This window comes from Martes martes (genome assembly GCF_963455335.1).
Source record: "Martes martes genome assembly, chromosome: 12".
Taxonomy (NCBI): Eukaryota; Metazoa; Chordata; class Mammalia; order Carnivora; family Mustelidae; genus Martes; species Martes martes.
The window spans coordinates 16,500,589-16,521,219 of NC_137900.1; the positions used below are offsets into that span (position 1 = coordinate 16,500,589).

At 43.7% G+C, this 20,631-nt stretch overlaps 1 protein-coding gene across 3 annotated transcripts in view; it reads left to right on the forward strand.

Annotated features, from left to right (window-relative positions):
* The window catches only part of PCSK5 (proprotein convertase subtilisin/kexin type 5), a gene marked incomplete at both ends in the record, with an annotated part of 451,941 nt that overhangs the window by 32,189 nt on the left and 399,121 nt on the right, over window positions 1–20,631 (forward strand). For all 3 annotated transcript variants that reach the window (XM_080819756.1, XM_080819754.1, XM_080819755.1), the window contains one exon: window positions 9,889–9,993. In XM_080819756.1, the coding sequence (XP_080675882.1) occupies window positions 9,889–9,993 (105 nt within the window). The remainder of the gene's footprint in view (window positions 1–9,888; window positions 9,994–20,631) is intronic.

Here is a 20,631-nt window from a genome sequence, read left to right on the forward strand (position 1 = left end):
GTAGTCCTAGATTCTGGGAATTGGGATGTGAACATATCGGTGGGCGTGGGGGGATGGGGTGTCACTATTCAACCCATCACATGCCCGCAAATCTCAGAACACAGATTATACATCTTCCCTTGAGCACCCTGATTTAAAGAAAAAGTTGTCATAGGGCTCTGCCTATAATTCATATACTCTGATGCCATTCTCTGAAGACCTCTCCAAAGAGCTCAAATGCTGAGCCCGAACTGGAAGGAATTCAGGAAGAAATCAGAAGTATGCTCTGAGCGATTGATCAGAACTCAAGTGTAGGAAAGATAGTCTTCATGTAATTTTGTGGCATTCTGCGGCCCAGTGCAATGGTATCTAAGATGTGTGGGGCCAAGTAGTACTTGTGTAATGTGAAATTCCCTTTGAACTTACTTAAAGGTACTTTCTCACATGGAGACACTAATGTAAGTCTCTTCTACATGTGCTCTCAAGTCAATAGAACTATCCCTAGAAAACATCAACTCTATGTATAGCTCTTAGGAATACAGTTTTCTTGGTCTCCCATCCAAGTACCAACCAGGCCTGACCCTGCTTAGCTTCCGAGATCAGACGAGATTGGGCGCGTTCAGGGTGGTATGGCCGTAGACTAGTTTTCTGGGTAATTGAGATCTCTGGGTAGCTGTGGTTTTATGTATTATTTATTTATTTAAGATTTCATTCATTGTAGAGAGAGCACACACGTGCGAATGGGAGGGGCAGAGGGAAAGGGAGAGAGACTCCCAAGCAGACTCCACGCTCAGCATGGAGGCCGACTCAGGGCTTGAGATCATGACCGCAGCAGAAACCAAGAATCAGATACTTAACCGACTGTTGACACCCAGGCGCCCCTGGTTAGCTGTGGTTTTAAATTCATCCTTAGAAACCTTTTATTTCAAACATCTCTTAGAGTAGTTAAGAACATGTGCTCTAGAGTTAGGTTACCTTGGATCCTCCTTTGCAAGCTGTGTGGGCCAAGGCAAACTCTTAAACTTTGTGAGCTTCTGCTTTCTCGCAGAAAGCTCATCATGGCCATCGTGATACTTACTTCCTGCCATTGTGTGATGAGGACACGGTACAGTAATGCTGGCACTTAGTCTGTGCTCTGTAAATATTAGCAGTTCATCACGTATCTGCTTTTACTTGCCTTCTCATTTACTATTTAATGAATTCAACGGCCTTGTTATAAATACCACTTTCGTTCAGTGATTCCAAGAGGTCATTGACTATGAAGGGACAAGGGAGGGAACTAAGAAACGTAAAAGTAGATTTTGGTGAGTAAGTGGTTGTTGGTGGTCGATTCTTGAATTTTGGACATGTTTACATGTGGTGATTTTATTCATTCAACATTTAGTAAGCATAAAGAGTCTGTTACATTATCTGTTAAAGTTATGTCTCAGGAAGGGTCATAAAGAAATGAGCAAGAAACTTTCCCAAAGGTTTAGAGACATGCTCGCTATTGTGTTAATTTCCCCCAGGGCAGAGGCCATTCACTCATTCTGCACCTTTGTAGGGTGAGGGGCTCTGTTAAGAAGAGCTAAGACTAATCCATCAGTGAGTCAAATAAAAATCCGTGCCCTTAGGGAGCTAACATTCTAATGAGGAAAGACCAATAATAAATGGGATAAATAAAAAGAATATATAATATGTTCATGGTGAGAATTGTTACAAGGAGAAATAAATCAGGGAAGGGAGTGTGGTATGCGGGAGGGCATGATGGCAGTTTTAAGTTGGGGGAGGGTCAGTGAAAGCCTCCGTGAGAAGGAAACGTTTGACCGAAGATCTGAAAGCAGAGAGGGTGTGAGTCATAAAAATTTTAAAGAGGGGATGCCTGGGTGGCTCAGTGGGTTAAAGCCTGTGCCTTCGGCTCAGGTCATGATCCCAGGGTCCTGGGATCGAGCCCCGCGTCGGGCTCTCTGCTTAGCAAGGAGCCTGCTTCCTCCTCTCTCTCTCTCTGCCTGCCTCTCTGCCTACTTGTGATCTCTGTCTGTCAAATAAATAAATAAATAAATCTTTAAAAAAAATTTTTTTTTCAAAGAGTATTTCAGGCAGAGGAAAAACAGGAACAGAGACCCTAAGGTTGGAGTGTTCTTGGTGACTTTGAGGCAAGCAGTCATGGCCAACCTCTCTTTGGTTCTTTTTTGAATGTTATAGAGTCTGGAACACAGAAGGTAAATTACTATAGTGGTTTTAATATTCTTAGGGAAGCACAGAAGATGCATCACAGTCAGTATTTAAAACAAAGAGAAGCAATTTATCCAGGTGCTGTGCCTACAAGCACAAATGGAATTCGGCGAGTTAAAGTTTCCGACTTTTCCACTTTGGGCATCAGAAGAGGTTAGTCTGCAAGAACAGTGGCCTTAGTGACTTGGTTCTTAGTGACTTAGGGGGTGGGACAAGGTGCAATCTGGAAGGTAAATTCCAGCCCCAGGTAACTGGGTCCTTGAGTTTTCCAGTCTGTCAGTCTACAGAGTGACAGTAGAGGGGAATTTATAACTTTCCAAATCACCATTATTGATGTTTAATTTACATACCTCCGAATGCAGCCGTTTTCGTAGAAGGCGGGATGAGTGTTGAACAATCTCTGTACCCTATCGGTGTGCTGATGAATACTGAAAAGTGACTTGTCAGGAGGGAAAGAAGCCCTAATTTGTAGACTTTCCCAATTTCTTTGATATGTTAATATTTCCATCATTGTTGATTTCAAGTCATCAGTGTGATGTCATTGGACAGGGTGTTGGGAAGATAAGAAATTGAATCTTGTAAGTCTACGATGAGCTGGTTCCAGCTCACAGAAGCACTTGGTACCCATATAATTACCACTATAATAAAGATACTGATATTCCCAACATTCCAAGTTTTTCCAGGTTTTCCTAGTCGATCCCTACTCCACACCCGGATGGTCACTCATCTGTCTTCCGTCATTGTAGATCCCCTGTCCTAGGATTTCACACCAGTAGAACTACACCATGTACATTCTTTTGCCTCAGCATCATGTTTTGATCATCATGTTGTCACATTTATCAACAGTTTGTTCCTCTTTATTGTAGCTTGTTCCACTGTATGGATATACCACAATTTATTTTTCCATCTACCTGTTGATGAATATCTTCATTGTTTCCAGTGTGGGAGTGTTACTAAGAAAGCTGGTGTAAACATTTATGTATGAGTTTAGTTTCAAAGCAGGGTTTCCTTTTTGGGGGGTAAATACCTAGAAATGAATTGTTTGGGTCATGAGGAGGATGTGTGTTTCATAAGAAATTACCAAACAATTTTCCAAAGAGGTTGAACCATTTTATACTCCCGCTGGCAATGTGTGAGAGCACCAGTGCTCTAGCATCTCACCAGAACTTGGCATTGTCTGTCCTTAACCTGTAGCCATTCGGGTATGTGTATAGTGCTTTTATGATTTTAATTTGCACTTAAGCATCTTTTTAACATGCTTATTGGCTGTTTGTATATCTCCTTTTGTGAAATATCTTTTCAAATTTTGCCCGTTTAAAAATATTTCTGGAGTGGAGATAAATAGCTTTTCAAAAGGGAGTTCGGAATTTGGATAAATGTATAGATTGGAAAGGGCAGGAGGGAGAACAAGGCAGACAAGTTTTATGGAGGTGGCCACAGGGCCCTTGACCTTGCTGCTTCATAATCAGGGTGACCAAATTTGATGGGGACTGCTCAGTTTAAGTATTGAAAAGTTCTGTGTCTCTGGAAACACTTCAGTCCTGGGAAAACTGACATGGTTGGTCACCCTTACACCCTTATGTGTGTAAGATTTGCCAGCTATATGCCTGGAGTCATTAGACTAGAAGGGATTTTAGTCACAAGCATGGGTGAGACGGTTGGTGGTGAATGTATTCAGAAAGGCCACACAGCTCCTCACTGGGTTCAAAGCCATTGCAAAACATTAGTCTTCTGGCTCCTAACTTGGCTCAGAATTCAATAGCTCCCTTGTGACGTAAGAATTCAGGTACACAGGGAAGGTTCCCTCTTGCTAGCAGAAAAACAAAAACCAAAGCAAAAACCCTCCCATAATTGTTTTCTGACAGTGATTGTTTTCGGAAATTGGAAACACAATGGTCTCATTTATTTGGCTGAAGTTTTAATTTTCTTATCAAATGCAGTTGTTCCTGAAAGAATGGAGACATTGAGTCTTAACCAGTCATTTACACTTTAGTATAAAATAATTCATTAAAAAAAAACTTTTCTAAGAAGAGTTTGGTTTGCGAAAGGGTCGTGATAGGAAAACCCTGGGTGCAAGGGTGAGAGGCGGCCACTAAGGAAGAAAATGCACAAACGCTTGACAGAATCGGGAACAAAAGATGAAATTTATCGGCTTACTGTTGTATAGAATCGTGTTGTGCTGATTGGCAGGGAAGAGTGTTTTGTGTGTGATTGTAGAGAAAAGGAGCTTAAGAGGGTCAAGAGGGAAAGAATTATTCTCCTTCCTTTATGTGGAATTAAGGAAAAGGTTCATTTTAGGCCATTCTCCTATTGATTTTGTACTTCATATATGCCAATGGCTTCTGATTTATTTATAAAACCTCCCTATGTTAGTTACAAATTGCTTCTTGTTTTAGCCCTTGTTGGTATTAGGTAACATACAAACACAGTCATCTTTTGTTTTAAGTTACCCTGGAGGAGCTGGGTGGAATGTCAGGTTATAGATAATATTACTGCTTTGTTTTCATACACTGTCTTTCTTTTGAATAGCTCTCAACATGTTATGACATTTTTCTTCCTAATGTTTATTAAATGCCCTCAGCATGCTCAGTGCTGTTGAAAGAATATGAAAGACACAATTCTCACCAATAAGGGACATGCATATTAATAGACAAGAGACATAAACACGCTTTTAAATATATATATTTAGATTAAAAAATGTGTATAACTCCACAAGGTGACAGATTATTTTGTTCGAATGATGTAGAATGATGGAGCTAACATGTGCTACCCTTAAGCTGTTGTCTTGCAGCAAAAAGGAAAAAAAAGACTGAGGCAAAGCCTGTAGGAGAGTTCTTGGCATAGCATTGATGTTAATAGGATATTATTATTCTGATTTACTTTAGAAACTATAATATTAAGTAATATTCAGTGTTAACTATTACTGTTTCTTTTCAGAGCAGAGGGAAGCCCCTAAACATTTTAGACAGGAGTATGACCAGATTTACATTTTCTGGCCTTTTTCTGGCTATGGTGTAGAAAACAGATTTGAAAGAGGAGGTTGGTGCATATGGCTCTGAGAGGACTGGAAGCAAGTGTGTTCATTTAACAGGTGGTCAGAACACAGTGAGTCACCCGGGGGCCTGGGCCTCACTGGTACCCATAAGCGTTCATGACTCAGGAGGTACATCACTTGGAGGGTCTCTAAGTTGTATGAGATTGTGTAAATGAGCAGCTACTTTTCCGGAAGTTTTGATCTCTCCAATTTTAGATTTAGTAGGGAGCCTTCTGCAGAATCCACTTAGTCATTCTTCATTGGAAGGCGTTCAGTATAGACTATTAAATAGCCTGTAGAATCATTCGAGAAGACAAAGCTTTCAGAAGTGTCCCCCAATGCCACCTCACAGAAGAGGCCTCCCCAAGAGTTGCTGCTTCATCCCCAACAAAAAACTGAGGCACGAGGAAGCTACTCTGTTGCCCCCAAAGCTCTTCTGTGATCTCTTACCAATCTATCAACAAAACAGGATGTTGCGAAACAAATGCGCAAGCTAGCAGCCTGCATTAAGACCTCTGCCAGCACAACCGCTAAACACATAAGGGCCCCCAAGAGCCCGCCCCGGGATGCTGTAGTCTGCCTTTGATTGGCAGAACCTTAATCACATCAGAACCCTGGCTGCATAGAGTGGAGCCCTTTAGCTCTGCAGTGCAGGGAAGCTCACCGGAAGGATGCTGGACCGAGCCCACCTGTAGGATACACCGTGCAGCCTAAGCTCATATGCTAGCTAGCCATTCAGCAGGGATTTACATCCCTCCCCCACCGCCCCCAGCCCTCCCCTTACCGTCCTAGCTGTGTAGGTGTGGGCACTCTCCGAGCTCCCACAACCTCATTGATCAAAGTGGAGGTAACGATCTTTACCTTCTAGGGTTCCTGGGGGAATTCAGTTAAATATAATCACCTGCAGAAGAGCTGGGCGATGCCTGACACATGGTAGGCCTTTAGTCAATGCGTCATCACGCAGTCCTAGAACACCGTTCCCTGACTCTGTAGAGGAAACAGGACCCCTGCAAGGTGGAGGTAAGGTAGAGCTTCCTGCTAGAGGGATCTCACGGCCTGGAGAAAGGTGGCCCTTGTACCAGGCACACAGACGTTGGGAAGTGGATTTGCCCCCAGAAGAGTAGGTGCCACCTGTGGGTGCACACTATTTCATTTAGTTACTATTTCTTTAATTTATAATTAGTTTTCTTAATTTAAGAAGTAATACATACACATAAACAATGAAAAGAAAGGCTCTCTTTGTAGTTCAAGCATTCTTCCTGAAATATCCCGTGCATATAAGCATGCATGTAGTACAGATCCTTTCTTTGTTCTCCTACGAAAACAGGGTCATATGTTCTCCCTCCCTCCCTCCTTTTCTCTCCCTATTTCTCTCTCTCCTTCCTTTTTCCCTCCCTCCCCCATCCATCCTTCCTTCCTTCCTTTTTTCTTTCCTTCCTTCCTTTGAGATCAATTCCTTCAGCTCATATAGAGCCAAACACCTACTGACTATAGCTAGTTGTTTGAATTATTTTGCTTTACAGAATTTCTCCAACATCCGTTCTTATACATAAGTGACTGTATCTGCATAATAAATTATTAGAAGTGGAAAAACTGCGTTAAAGGTTGGGTACAGTTTATAATTTTACTGATACTACCGAATGGCTTTCAAAACAGTTGTCCCGGGTACCTGGGTGGCTCAGTGGGTTAAGCCTCTGCCTTCGGCTCAGGTCATGATCTCGGGGTCCTGGGATCGAGTCCCACATCGGGCTCTCTGCTCAGCAGGGAGCCTGTTCCTCCCCTCTCTCTCTGCCTGCCTCTCTGCCTACTTGTGATCTCTATCAAATAAATAAATAAAATCTTAAAAAAAAAAAAACCCAAGGAGTGCTCTTTCCCAGTCCTACGTATGCTGCATTTGTGCCTACGTCCTGGCCAACAGCGTTATCGTCAGACTTTTTGACGTTGGCCGGTTAAGATAAGGGAAGTCAAGAGGTAGGGCACACCAAGAGGTATTCTCACCAAGGAATAGAGGTAAGGGATTGCAGGACAAGAGGTGAGAGAAAGTAGGACTGAAATGTAAATTTAGAAGGGAAACCGATAATCGGAAACTACATACCCAGCAAGGCTTTGACCAGGCAGTGCACCTGTTACGTTGCTCAGTCCTTATAACCACGCTCACCCGTACACATTGTTATCCCTCATCTGACTCTGATACCCAGTCTCTGTCCACTGTGCCTGCTGTGTCCTTATTTTACAGTGAGGAACCAAAGCCCAACATAGTTCAGTGATGTATCCAACATCCCAAAGCATGTTAAGTCAGGACGAGGGTTCTGTTTTCCAGCTTTGTACACGCTATGTAAGTCCAGGATTCCAGTCTTTACCAAAGAGGCCACAAAGGATCAGAATTAAATCTTCAGGACATATTTCATCCACATTTGAGTTTAATGGTTCAGTTGAATTCAGCTATTTCCTATCATCAAAGAGGTTCCATTGTAGTTGCATGGGCATGGTCTGAAACTCATGGACCTTTTGCGCATTGGTAATAGGTTCTGTATAAAGTTCTTTGCCAAAGATTTTATGTCCCTTTTCACAAAAACTCCTGTGTTTACCCAAGGAGCGCTCTTGACAAAAGCTACATGAGATGAAAGCTCTAAGCTCCTTGGGATTTTAAGATTTTCTTATAAAGGATTACACAGCCCATTGTGAATTCTACCCTTAGTCCTCTGGAATCTTAAAATTGGCCTGTAAATCCCTCCTTGAAACCCTCTTGGACACTGAGGCTATCTGTGGACATCTGTGTCTTCTTCCTCATTGTTCGCTGCTGTTTCTGAGTTCCCGATCTTTTCTGGGTATATCTGGGCAGTTTCCACTTGAGTTAAAAATGTGTGACTTCAGACTGTCCTATCCAATGATGATTCAAGTCATTCATTTAGAGTGTAAAGTCCCAGGTAGGGGGTGACTCTTCAACGGCACAGAAGCTGGGTCAATCATCCTCACTGGAGAGATAGAATGATGCTTGAGAATCGATGGAAAGAAGGGAATTAAAAAAATAAACCTTTTATCTGGAAAAATGAAGCTGGGCCATTGAGGTTTTTCTTTTTTTTTTTTTTAAAGAATTTTATTTATTTATTTGGCAGACAGAGATCACAAGTAGACAAAGAGGCAGGCCAAGAGAGAGAGGAGGAAGCAGGCTCACCGCTGAGCAGTGAGCCCGATGTGGGGCTCGATCCCAGGACCCTGAGATCATGACCTGAGCCGAAGGCAGAGGCTTTAACCCACTGAGCCACCCAGGCGCCCCTTTTTCTTTTTTTTAATTAAGAAAGCCAACTTTTGTATTTTCCCCAATGGAAACCATCCTGTTGATGGTCATTCTTTTAGGGCAGGGCCATGGTGTTCTGGAGAAATAGCTCATTTGATGTATTTGGGCAAAACAAAGAAGGAAAAAAAGTGTCATTGTCAAAGAGTAGAATTTGATGGAATTTGAGGGCTGCAGTGATCTTAGAAGTTAACCAGCCCAGGGGTGCCTGGGTGGCTCAGTGGGTTAAAGCCTCTGCATTCGGCTCAGGTCTCGATCCCAGGGTGCTGGGATCAAGCCCCGCATTGGGCTCTCTGCTCAGCAGGGTGCCTGCTTCCCTTCCTCTCTCTCTGCCTGCCTCTCTGCCTACTTGTGATCTCTGTCTGTCAAATAAATAAATAAACTCGTAAAAAATAAATACGTTAACCAGCCCAACACCTGGTTTTATAGGAATGGAAATGGTGGCATAGTAAGTACATGGGATTTAGCGAAGAAGCCACTTCTGAGCAGTGTCCCCCAGAGCGAGAACCAGGCTCTTCTGTCTTTATTTGCTGTCTTGTTCCATTTCCATGTATGTGACCCACATCTGATAATTTGCTGAGAGAACTGATTATCTGGGATTTTGTTTGTTTTCTGAAAGTGCCAGTGACTTATTTTCAAAGCTATCCTAAGCAGACTGAACTGTTTTCAACAAAAGGGAGGGGTGCGCAGGTGAGAAGATGAGTATGTTGAAAGCAGTGGTTGTGATCGACTCGCTTGCCTTGGCTTTCCCCGGGTCGCTTAGCTGGTAGCTAGGGTATGTGATCTTTGTCTGGCTGCCCATTTTTAGTTTGTAATAAATGCATAACTACGATGTCGTTATGCTGCCGACTGAAGGCAGGAAACAAACTAAGTAGTGTTTCCTTTGTGAATGACCAACTGCTCAGGACTTATTTCAAATGGATGATATAAATAATCTAACGAGGTCCTTCATTGTACATTTCTCGGAGCAAACAGAATGCAGCGTGTTTTTATAACCAGATCTCTATTTGATTTTTTTTTCTCTTTCCCACATTTGGATATAAATGGATATAGAATTACTTAAAATGCTGCATATAAATTAAACATTAAAAGGGAGATATGGAGAGCTAAGCTGCCCCATTATAATCTTGAGTTCTGCAGTCACTGCCTCAAGGACACTCCATTTCATGTCACATGTCCTTCTTTGGAAAAGTGATCACCAAGGTTCAAGTAACATTTAAGCATAGAGGCAACTGCATAATTTATGGACTTTTTTTTTTTTTTTTGGTTTTGTTTTGTGTTCTTATTTTCATGCAACACAGGGACACAGAAGACTCTCTTTAATTCCCGCTAACTCCCTTCTGAGCTTCTCCTCCTGTCTTTGCAGATTGGGGCCCTGAAGGACTACTACCACTTCTACCATAGCAGGACGATTAAAAGGTCAGTTCTCTCGAGCAGAGGAACCCACAGTTTCATTTCAATGGAACCAAAGGTAAGAAGAACCAGTTGGGGGGGGGACCAAGAGGCGAAAGCTTCTGCATTTTTCATTGGTAATAGCACACCAGCAACTGATGACCAGCGTGAAGACTCACATTTCGGGAGCCGTCCTATTATCCTGGGATCCAGTGTCTTGGCTTCCGCTTCAGACCAAAATAGATGATGGCTTGATTTTCACCAAAATGCCATTATCGTCCCACTGGTACGACAGCCCGGGGGTATCATGAGTATGGGTTCTCATGGAGAAGGGAGGAGTGTGTGGGAGGGGAGATATCGATTGATTCGGATGTGTTGAAACAATGAGAGTATCATACCATCATACTGATGTGCGTGTAGATCTGAGGTTCTAGCCGAACTCCATAGAGAGGTCCCTAATAGAACCCTTAGGTCAGGTGTCAGGTACCACGGATCCTTGCAATTTCAGCTGACGCTGGAGCCATGCCTTTGGCAGCCCGAGGACTAGATCACGGTGGGGACGGGAGGGATACTGAGCACAGAAGGGTTGGAAGCTGGCTCCTGATCTTGAGGTAGGGCTCATCAGGTAACTTTCTTGCACATTGTCTTTACTCTGTGTCCTTTAGGGTTATAGAAACAACATCCCCTCGGGAGTACCTAGAAGGAGATGTGATACATCTACCTTCTCCTACTTCATTCTAGAGAGGCAGGGCAGCTTCGAACTGGGAGATAGGAAGCGGAAGGGTGTTGTTAGGGACAAATCAACCAGTAGCTGGCAGCTAATGCTCAGGGCGAGTTACACACCTGTCCTTGTCAAGTTAGAGGAGGGCACTGACTCTGAGGGGGAGCTACTTGTCCCCCAGTTGTGGCAAGTAAAATGGAGAGCAAGACAGCTGTACCAGCCCACCCCAGTTCTTCTGTGGGCTCACTGGTGATTACTTATTCATTAGAAAGAGTTTTTTTCCCCACCCCCATTATGTTTCGGATTTGCCATATGAACTCATTTTCAAATAAATTGGTGTACAAGTCCCTACAAGTGAGCACAACAATCTCACCTAGAGATTCCACGAAAATTGTATTCCTCATTAAAGCAAAAAGTCCTTCTTTGCATTAATATGCAAATCAGGTTTGCCATTTGGAGTCCTGCCCTCTCTTATGTGCCACGGTTTGCCTTGTTTAATTTGTTTCTGGAATATTATCACATGGTGTTCATGATTGTGAACTTGGATCTCGGTGATTCGAGAACGCACATTTCTTGTAGGTCCCAATTTTCTATAACCCAGTTTTGAGTTATAGGAACATCCCCTAAGACTTACTCTCCGGTGGCCTGAGGATTGTTTTTTTTCCCCTTCATCTCTGTTCAGACTTGAATGTCTCTGGAAAAGCAATCTGTTGGGATGTTCTTGAATTAGCTGAATTTTTGAAGCAAAGTCACGTTTTTCATCTGCTAAACAACTTTTTCCGAAGCTTTCTTGAACTTTGGTAATTAAAATGATTCCAATTTCATACCTCATGTGTGTAGTCAGTGTGAATTTGAGAAACCAAGTGCTAGTCGGTTCGGGAGGTAAGAACAGAATGTAATGAGGCATTGTGTTCATAATGAAGTATTTACTGACTAGGGAGCTGTTTCAGTCTTTAATGTCATCTTGGGGAATCTTGGTTTACTTCTCCTCCTCCTCCCTTTCTTCTTCTTCTTCTTCTAGATTTTTATTTATTTTTATTGGGGGTGCAGAGGCAGAGAATCTTCAAGCAGCCTCCCCGCTGAGCGTGGAGCCTGATCTGGGGCTCGATCCCACGACCCATGAGATCTCAACCTGAGCTGAAACCAGGAGTCGGACGCTTAACTGACTGAGCCACCCAGGCGGCCCTCCCTGGTCTTCATTTCTGTTCATCTAGGTGCATCAGAAAGCTTATGCGGGATCCCCCAGAGACCTTGGGCACTGGCGCACATCATACCTGGAATGTATGCCCTCCCTCCCCCAGTCCAGAGAATAGGGCCATTTCAGGACAGCTCTAGGGCACATGCTCAGTTACCATTCCTCCTCAATAAAAAGAATAACCCTTGGGAGAACCATATCTTACTCTTTATTCGGATGCCTCCTGCCCCTCATTCCCACCTAGCCATTTATACAAGAGCGCCATAATCTACCGACTTCGTGGCTGGAGCACCCTGGTGGGGGCTGTCCCCGGTTTCTCTCAGATACTTCTTATAGCTCATTCACTCATTGACCATTTCTTGAGCCATCAGTATATGGCAGGCCCTGTACTAGGCTCTGGAGATGTAGGGGTGCCCTGGGCGAGCTCACCGCAGGCTTCTAAAGTGGCTTTCAGGGAAACCAACAACAATTCAGTGCTTCTCAGGTGTTGGGGATGGGGGACCAGACGGGATGGAGATGGGATATTCCTCCTCCTTCTCCAGCTCCGTCCTGGGAAAGCTCAGGCCCACTTGGGTCATTATTATTATTTTTTAATCTTGAAAACCTTTTTACTTGGAGAAGTCATGGAAATGTTGTGAGGAAGCCCTGTGTAAGCTTCCCACATTCCCCAAATGTTAATGTTTGTGTTTCACATGTTACCATACTTATTTGATCATATTCTCTCTCTTCTCTATACACACACCCACACCCACACACATGTATATGTGTGTACAAATCTATTTATATAAGTTTTTTTTTTCTGAAAATTTGGGAGCAAGTTACACACATGATGCCCCTATGACTTTATGGATTTCACTGTGTATTTACTCAAACCAAGAACATTCTGTTATTATAAGCACAAGTACAGACAGTTAACATTCTGTAAAAATCTGGGTATTAACAATGATTTAATATTAGTATCCAGTCTACAGATTTCATTCAAGTTTTGCCAGTTGTCTCTTTTCTGGGCCAAGAACACATTTAGCTGTCAATTTGTCTGATGTCCCCTTTGTAGACTGTGTCATACTTCTTTCCTTTTCTTTTCTTTCTTTTTTTTTTCCTTTCAACAACTAACACTTTTTTACTTTTAAAGACTATTTTAGAGAGAGAGAGAAAGCATGCACACATGCAAGTGGGGGGAAGGGCAGAGGGAGAGGGAGAGAATCTCAAGGATACTCCCGGCTGAGTGTGGGCCCATCACGCAGCTCGATCCTGGAACCCCGAGATCGTGACCTGAGCTGAAATCAAAAGTCAGACGCTTCACCGACTGAGCCACCCAGGCGCTCCAACAGCTAGCAGTCTTTCTGAAAGTTACAGGCCTGGTATTTTGTAGATTATCTAATTCCATGATTAATTCAGGTTTAGCAAGAACACCAGAGGAGTGCTGGGTTCTAAGCACATCAGATCAGGAAGTGCGTGATGCCGACTTGGTTCGTCACTCGTGATTTTAACTTTGGTCCCTTGGTGGTGACACAAATAGCGTCTGCCAGTCTTCTCTCCATTAAAATGACTGGTTTCCCCTTTCTATGAGTAAGTGTTTGATGGGGAGATACTTTGAGACCACGTGAATGTGTGTGGGCTGACTTTGTATGTTTCACTCCCGGCGGATCCCACTGGGGGTGTAAAGCTAGTGTCTGTGTGACTTGCTTTCTTAGGAAGGTCTTCTTTTCTTGATTGTTGGGTGGGTGTATGGTGGACGGTTAGTGTGCCGGAGTGGAGACGCGTGTGTGATTTGGGTGGTGGGACCATGTGGAGTGGCTTGGTGGCAAACATCGGTGGCACAGCAAAGTTATTTTTGATTGTCATTTTCTTAAGAAGGGGCATACCAGTGAATTGCAGGGAATACACACGCTAAACGGATCCTGGCTTTTACTTGCTGTAGTAAATTGCACGTTTGTTTGTTTTTTTCCTCTGCTTTTGTTTTTATTTAGAGGGTTCTAAAGAAGGAAATGCAGAAGTAACCAGAAGGGTTGTAAGACCAACCCTTTTGGGGCTAAGAAAATGCTGTGGTCAGCAGGGGCACATGAGCCTGGAGAACAAGAATAGCCTGGTTTCCATATGTTAACATTATGTTATGATTAGCTTTTTAAATGACAGAGATGCACAGACTTCTAAGACAGCGCCACTAGTATAGTAATAACAGTTTTGCAGAAAATGTTGGTGCTGTGTTACAGAGACTCGACCAGTGAGTCCACAATATTCATATCCATACCTTTCTTTTTAGCTGGCCAGCTTTTTTCTCCAAGAGACCCAAGCTGTATCTCAGAAACAATGGTTTTGAGTTAACATTCTCAGAAGCCTCTCATTAATCTGTTTAGAAATCTTTGCCAGCCCTGTGGCATTTGGTCAAAGAGGCTGTCATCTGCAGATGGAAGTTCTTTTTTTTTTTTTTTTTTTTAAGATTTAGTTATTTATTTAAGAGAGAGAGAGAGGGAGAGTGCATGTGTGGGGAGGGGGAGGGAGGAGGAGAGACTCTCAGGCCAACTCCCCACTGAGTGTAGAGCCAGATGTTGGAGCTTAATCCCATGACCCTGAGATCATGACCTGAGCCGAAATCAAGATTTGGACACTTGACTGACTGAGCCACCCAGGCGCCCCAGAGTGGAAATTTTTTATAGCTTTTGTGTTGCTCATGCAGACATGGGCACGGGGTGGAGGTGAGATTTTTTCATTCTCCTCCTTACCCAGAGTAGAAAAACCAGAATCCGAATTTTCCTATTAGAGTAAGCATTTAAAATTTTTAAAAAGGTAAAAAAAAACAAAAGCCAAACAACAACAACAACAACAACAAAAAACCCATGCCATTAAGTTCGGTCCTCATGTCCTATCCATGTGTAATTTACAAGTATAGCTCCCTTAGCCCATTGGATTTGATCCTGAAGGTTCTGTCCTTTCAGTCTTATTATTTTTTCCAGCCCTTTATCTGAGTTCAGGTCTGTTGACTGGTCAGTTTTTATCCAAATCTAGGTTAGAATCACCCTCTGCTATGGAGTAAGGGATGGCCACCTCTCCTGTCTAGTTTTTCCCTAAAGCTCATGTTTGTTCAACTGCCCCATGACATGGCTGTACGACTATGTATGTTATTGTGGAAAGACTATTCCTATGATATTATTTATCATATCCTATGATACTATTTACATATCCTATGATACTATTTATCCTATGATACTATTTTCCTATGATACTATTTACTGCAGAATTGTAAGATCTTAGATTGAGACTTCTCTCTTTCCTAGCCAGTGCTGGTGTCCCTTCCAGTGTGCTCCTGAGAGGGATTTTGTTCAGATCTGTTAAGCATGCCCAGTGATGGGCTTCAGTACTGGACAAAGCAAACACCGCTATAATTGAAGAGATTTAACCTGGTGAATTCTAATCGGCTTGCTTGTAACATCTACCCGTTGGATCTCTCTTTTGCCTTCCAGACGTATATGTAACAGTTCAGTAAATATCTGAAGCCCTTGGCTTCTTCTCCAGGAGCAGCAATTGTGCCCCCCCCCCCCCCCCGTAAATGTGGTCCAAAGTTAAGTGCAAACCTTAAGCTCACAGAGCAAGCGCCCATTCATGACGTTCATCCATAAGCCATTTCGTCTGAAGAGAACTTTCCGGCAAAGCGTTCAGGTATTATATAGCGAAAAATAAAGGGGTCTGAAGAAAGGAAGAGAGAAATGGGAGTGCTTGGATGTAGTTAGCAAGATTAGAGGGAAATCAGCCCTGGGCAAGAAGACTGGGAAGCTGAGTTTCCTTACTAACCCGGGCTGGTACCTCTTGTGCCCAGGACTTGGTTTTCCGATGATTGGCATTTTCCTCGTGTTGCCTCAAGAGTGAAAGACCTGCAGTCACGTGATGGAGGAAGGGTCCAGAAGGACCTCCCTCTGCCTAGCTGCCATGTTCCTGAGGCGCTGCACAAATCCACTTCTCAGTCAAACCCCATCTCCCCCATGGACTCACTTTGTAATTTTGGAATATTCTAGCTCCGCTTCTGATTGATCTTTAATTGATCCATGGAGACCACAGCACCTGCCTTCCCTCTTGCTCTTAGCTCGGAGCCAAACCAGTTAGAAGTCGCTCACACGCACCTGATCTCCTAGCGGAGCCTCGGAAGGAAAGAAACCTCATTTACTGAGAAATAGATGCTCAGAAGTGTCTGACCTCTGCCTTCCCTGGCTCCAGGCATGAATTGCAGCCACGCCTTTTTACCCAGAAGATTCCATCGGGCCTGATGCAGCTGCGGGATTTGCCTTCACCTGAGATCAGGTGCTTCCTGTTGGGGCCACGCTCCCCTTCCTCCCGCCCCGCCTGCCCTGATTCCGGCTGCTGCTCCTGCGAGCTGTTTTCTTTGGCAGGTTAATTTTCCACTCTTTGCTTTTAAACGTGATAATAACTTCATGGTTTGACTTTCTTTTGTGAATTGCAGTTTTATCATCTAACGTTCCTGGGTGGGTGCTCACCCGGCCGTGTGGGATGACCCCGGCGTGTGGAGGTGGGATGACGGTAGCGGTGTTGTCTCAGGCAGGCACCCGAGTCCTCGTGTTCTCAGCATATGTCATAACCGTGATCGTTGCACGTATGCCCCTCGGCATCTTGCTGGTGAATGACAGTCACCAAGTATCCTGAGAATGGATTTCTCCAGAAGCAGCAGAAGCAGCGTGGGCTCACATCCGACAATGCACGGGGAGGACAGGGACATGGCAGTCACGGGGGCACAACTGGGGACTGTCTTGTTCCGAACTATCTTCTCTTTGCCACCTTTCCAGCTGGGACACGTAACCATTATAGCAAAGTCCCATCTGGTTTTTGGTAGCATTTCTTTGTCTTTGAAAACCCTACTAGGATGCATATATATTCTTGGCAGAAGCACTCCAGTTCGCAATCTTTGGCACATTCGTGGTGATGGGATGGCCAGGAATTTGAGGAAGGCAGAAGGGGGTATGCGGGTGCAGAGTTGACTGTGTTCCCCACTGGCCCTCCTTTCCTGTCTCGTTTCCAGGTCTTCCATATGCCTGGATGGTCAGAAAACCAGAGTCAGATTGTATGCTGCTGGATTATCTGATGGGGAAGTTTCGGTCACCACCCAAATCCCTTATAGGCAGGAGTGAATTAAAAAAATAAATAAATAAAATTCTCAGCTACTTTGGAAATGTTGCCAAATCTTTATTAGAGAGTGCTTGGCAGGACTTTGTTTTCAAAGGTTATAAACTCGCATGCCTACGGTGGGAGTGCAGATAACAAGAATGAGTGAGGTGGGCCAGATAGAAAATAATGGGGCAAACAGCAAAGCGGAGAACCCTTGCTATGGGGGAGGGAGCAGGTGCCTCTCTGCTGGGGCCGCTGGTCTCATGGCAGGCTGGCTGGGTTCTGCCCCTTCCGAAGAACTGGCCAGTCTGGATGGCGGCATCGCATTTCCCAATTTTAAAGGTTGACAAATAATTGGAAAGTTCGAAAATATTTGTGTGGGCCAAAGACAACGTGGCCGAGAGGCATCCCAGCTTGTGACCCCTTGAATAGGCTGTGTTGGCAGGAAGGCATGGAAGATTCCAGCACTTTTGAAACTTTGCCTGGGTCTTACCCTCACCTGAACACCAGCATTTGCTCTTTTGGTCATGCTCCCCTCAGTGGCTCACATGTGGTTTTTCTCGGTGTCTGAGTCTCCAAGTTGAAATACGAGGATCTTTTGGGCCTAAGATCACTCAAGTTCTGTAGCAAAGGGTCCTACCACCAAGGACAGGGTGGAGGGCTCGTTCTAGCTTCGCCTGAGCTTTGCCCCCTTTTCCACTGACACCTGTAATGTGCTGGGAGAAACAGTCTTAACAGGGAATGAAGGTTGGGGAAACAGGGTAAGTCAAAGAAAAGAACAAATGAAAGTGATGGCTGTGGGAAAAAAGGAAGGGAGATTTGATGGGGCAGAGGAGGGTTGCTACGGATTTCGCGTAAGTCACATCAGCCACTTGAGGGAAGGGTACAACATGTAAAATCTTTATTATTTTCTTAGATTAGATAGTACTGCCAGGTGTCCGAATCTAAAGAAATAGATGCTGGATCTAGAAAATGGAGGGTGATGACAACATTCTGAATTTCTAAGATTGGTCTTATCTTCGTTCCGGTTGCTTCATAATAGGATACCAGAGTCTGGGTGGCTTACAAACAGCAGAAATGTATTTCTTCTAGTCCTGGAGCTGGCAAGTCCAAGATTGAGGTGCCGGTTGACTTGGTGTCTGGTGAGAACTCACTTCCTGGTTCACAGAGAGCCGTCCTCCTGCTGTGTCCTTACCTGGCAGCAGGGGTGGGGGGAGCTTTCTGGGCTCTCCTTTATAAGGGCGCTCATCCTATCCCTGTGAGCTCCAGCCTCGTGACCTGTTCACCTCCCAAAGGCCCCACCTCCTAATACCATCACATGGGATATTAGAGGTTTCAACGTTTGAAGTTTGGGGGTCGCAAACATGTCGTCTGTAACACGTGTTCAGAAGGGAATTTCGGAGCCACAGGACATGCAAACCTAAGGAATAAGTGAAAACAGCAAACAAGAAACAAAACCGAGCAGCAACAACACAACCCAGAGCCGTTTTAATTGCCTGGCTTTGAAGGGAAATCATACTGGGCCATGTATTTATTTTAATAAATGCAAGATTGAATAAGAAATCTAATTAGAAGATCACCATTGAAAAGACCTGATTTGTTCATGAGTGCTTGTAAATTTTGTTTCTGTGCTCAGTTCTGCCAAATGTCAATCAATTCTCACAACACCGAAGGAGGCAATACGGTGCGACAGAGAGACTCTTTGAGTTTTTGGTTCCAGCTCTGATCTCTGAAGGGTCATCGCTTAGCTGTCTGATTCTCCCCCACATTCAAACATCCATCATTGTCCCTGGATGCACACAAACAGAACACTTGAGAAGTATAGTGTCCAACACAGTATAATGAATTATACAACGCAAGGAGAGATCAAAGGTACGGGTTAAATCCTTGTAACAAAGTAGTAAGTAGCCAATAAAGTGATGTTCTAAGTCTGTACGTACTGATAAGGAAAGTTCTTCAAAATGAGCCTTATAAAAAGAACATCTAAGAGGTGTTCTCATTTATGTTTTAGGTTCAAAGGACAAAAGACCTGTGTGTATGTGGGTATAATTCTATGCAAGATAGTTTTGGAAATGACTGAAAATATGCTTTTTTTTTAAAAGATTTTATTTATTATTTATTTGAAAGACAGATCACAAGTAGGCAGAGAGGCAGACAGAGAGAGAGGAAGGGAAGCAGGACCCTGGGATCATGATCTGAGCTGAAGGCAGAGGCTTTACCCCACTGAGCCACCCAGACACCCCACTGTATGCTTTTTAAAAAAACTATAGTGCATCTTCTTTTGTTGACATCCACAATGCTTTGATATCTCAAATCCCATGGATATATCTCTAGCCTCATCTGACTTTCCCTTTCCTTCGACATAGTGGTCACGCATTTGCTCCTTCTTGAAAAAAAGGACTCAGTTTCTCGAGACTACCTTCTTTCAATTTTTTCTTTCCTCTCCTGCACCTTTTGTCTTTGTCATTGATGGCATCCCTTCCACCTCACCTACCAATTTTGGAGAGCCCAGGGCTCACTTTTATGCTGGTGTCTTTGCTTCAAATTTATATCTCCTTCTCTCATCCACCTGACATCTCAAATTAAATGTCTAGTAAGCGTCTAAAACATAGTATGACACAGATGATACTTTTTATTCCTACACATCACCTTAACCCTCAACCCTTTTCTTTCCAGCGAATGGTGACATGATTTACCCAGTTGCCCGAGCAAAAACAGAGCGGTCTGCAAATCTATGGACTTTCGTCTCCTGCCCCACCACGGGTCTGGTCAGTCCCACTGTCATCTTTGATCTGGACCCCAGCAAAGGGCTCCATTTCCACTCTTGCTCTTCTCCGCAGTCCTAGTCCACTGAGAGTATGCTTCTTAAGATATACAAAGATCAAATATTTCAATGACTTGCTATTGACTTGAGAATAAAATCTAGTTTTTTTGTAATGGTCTTCAAAGGCCATCATGATCTGGGCTCTTCCTACCTCTTCCTACCTCCGTGAGCTAGTTTTTGAAATGCCTCCCTTTTGCTTATTACGCTTAAGTATCTTGGCCTCTCTACCTCTCAAAACACCAAACTCTTTCTCTTTTTCCCTTTGCCTGGAATGCGTTTCCTTTGGGCTTTTCTTGATGGCTGTCTTCTCACCTTTTACACACCAAAGCAAAGGTCACCTTCTTTGAAGAACCTTCCCCAGTCCCCCTTCCTAAAGTAGACCTTCAATCTCATTTGCCCACCGACTGTCTAGCCATGACATGTGGCTTTCCTCTTTGTTACCTACCTGAACCCAAAACCGAATGCTTCTTTATTTGGTTGTTGTTGGTTTTTCCCTTCCAGGATATAAACTCAGTGGAGACAGGAGCCCCAGACATCTTGTTAATTGTGGTAATTTCTTGACAGTATAGTATCTGGCTCATGGAAGACCATCAGTAGAAGAATGAATGGACGGATGATATTTGAACATTAATTTTTATGTCAGATCAATAATGGAGACAATAATAAAGCTATAATCTGTAATTTTTCTCTTAATTTTGCTAGAACCTAAATCCTCTTAGGGTGGCATGCACAATTCTGCTCATTTTGCTGCAGTCCTGGCAACAACAAGTTGGACAGGCTCTCTGTTATCAGAGCCGTTGGCCAGGCTTGTGATATTTGGATTCTGGTCTCAGCTTTACTGCTAGCTCGGAATTGCTATTAGCGT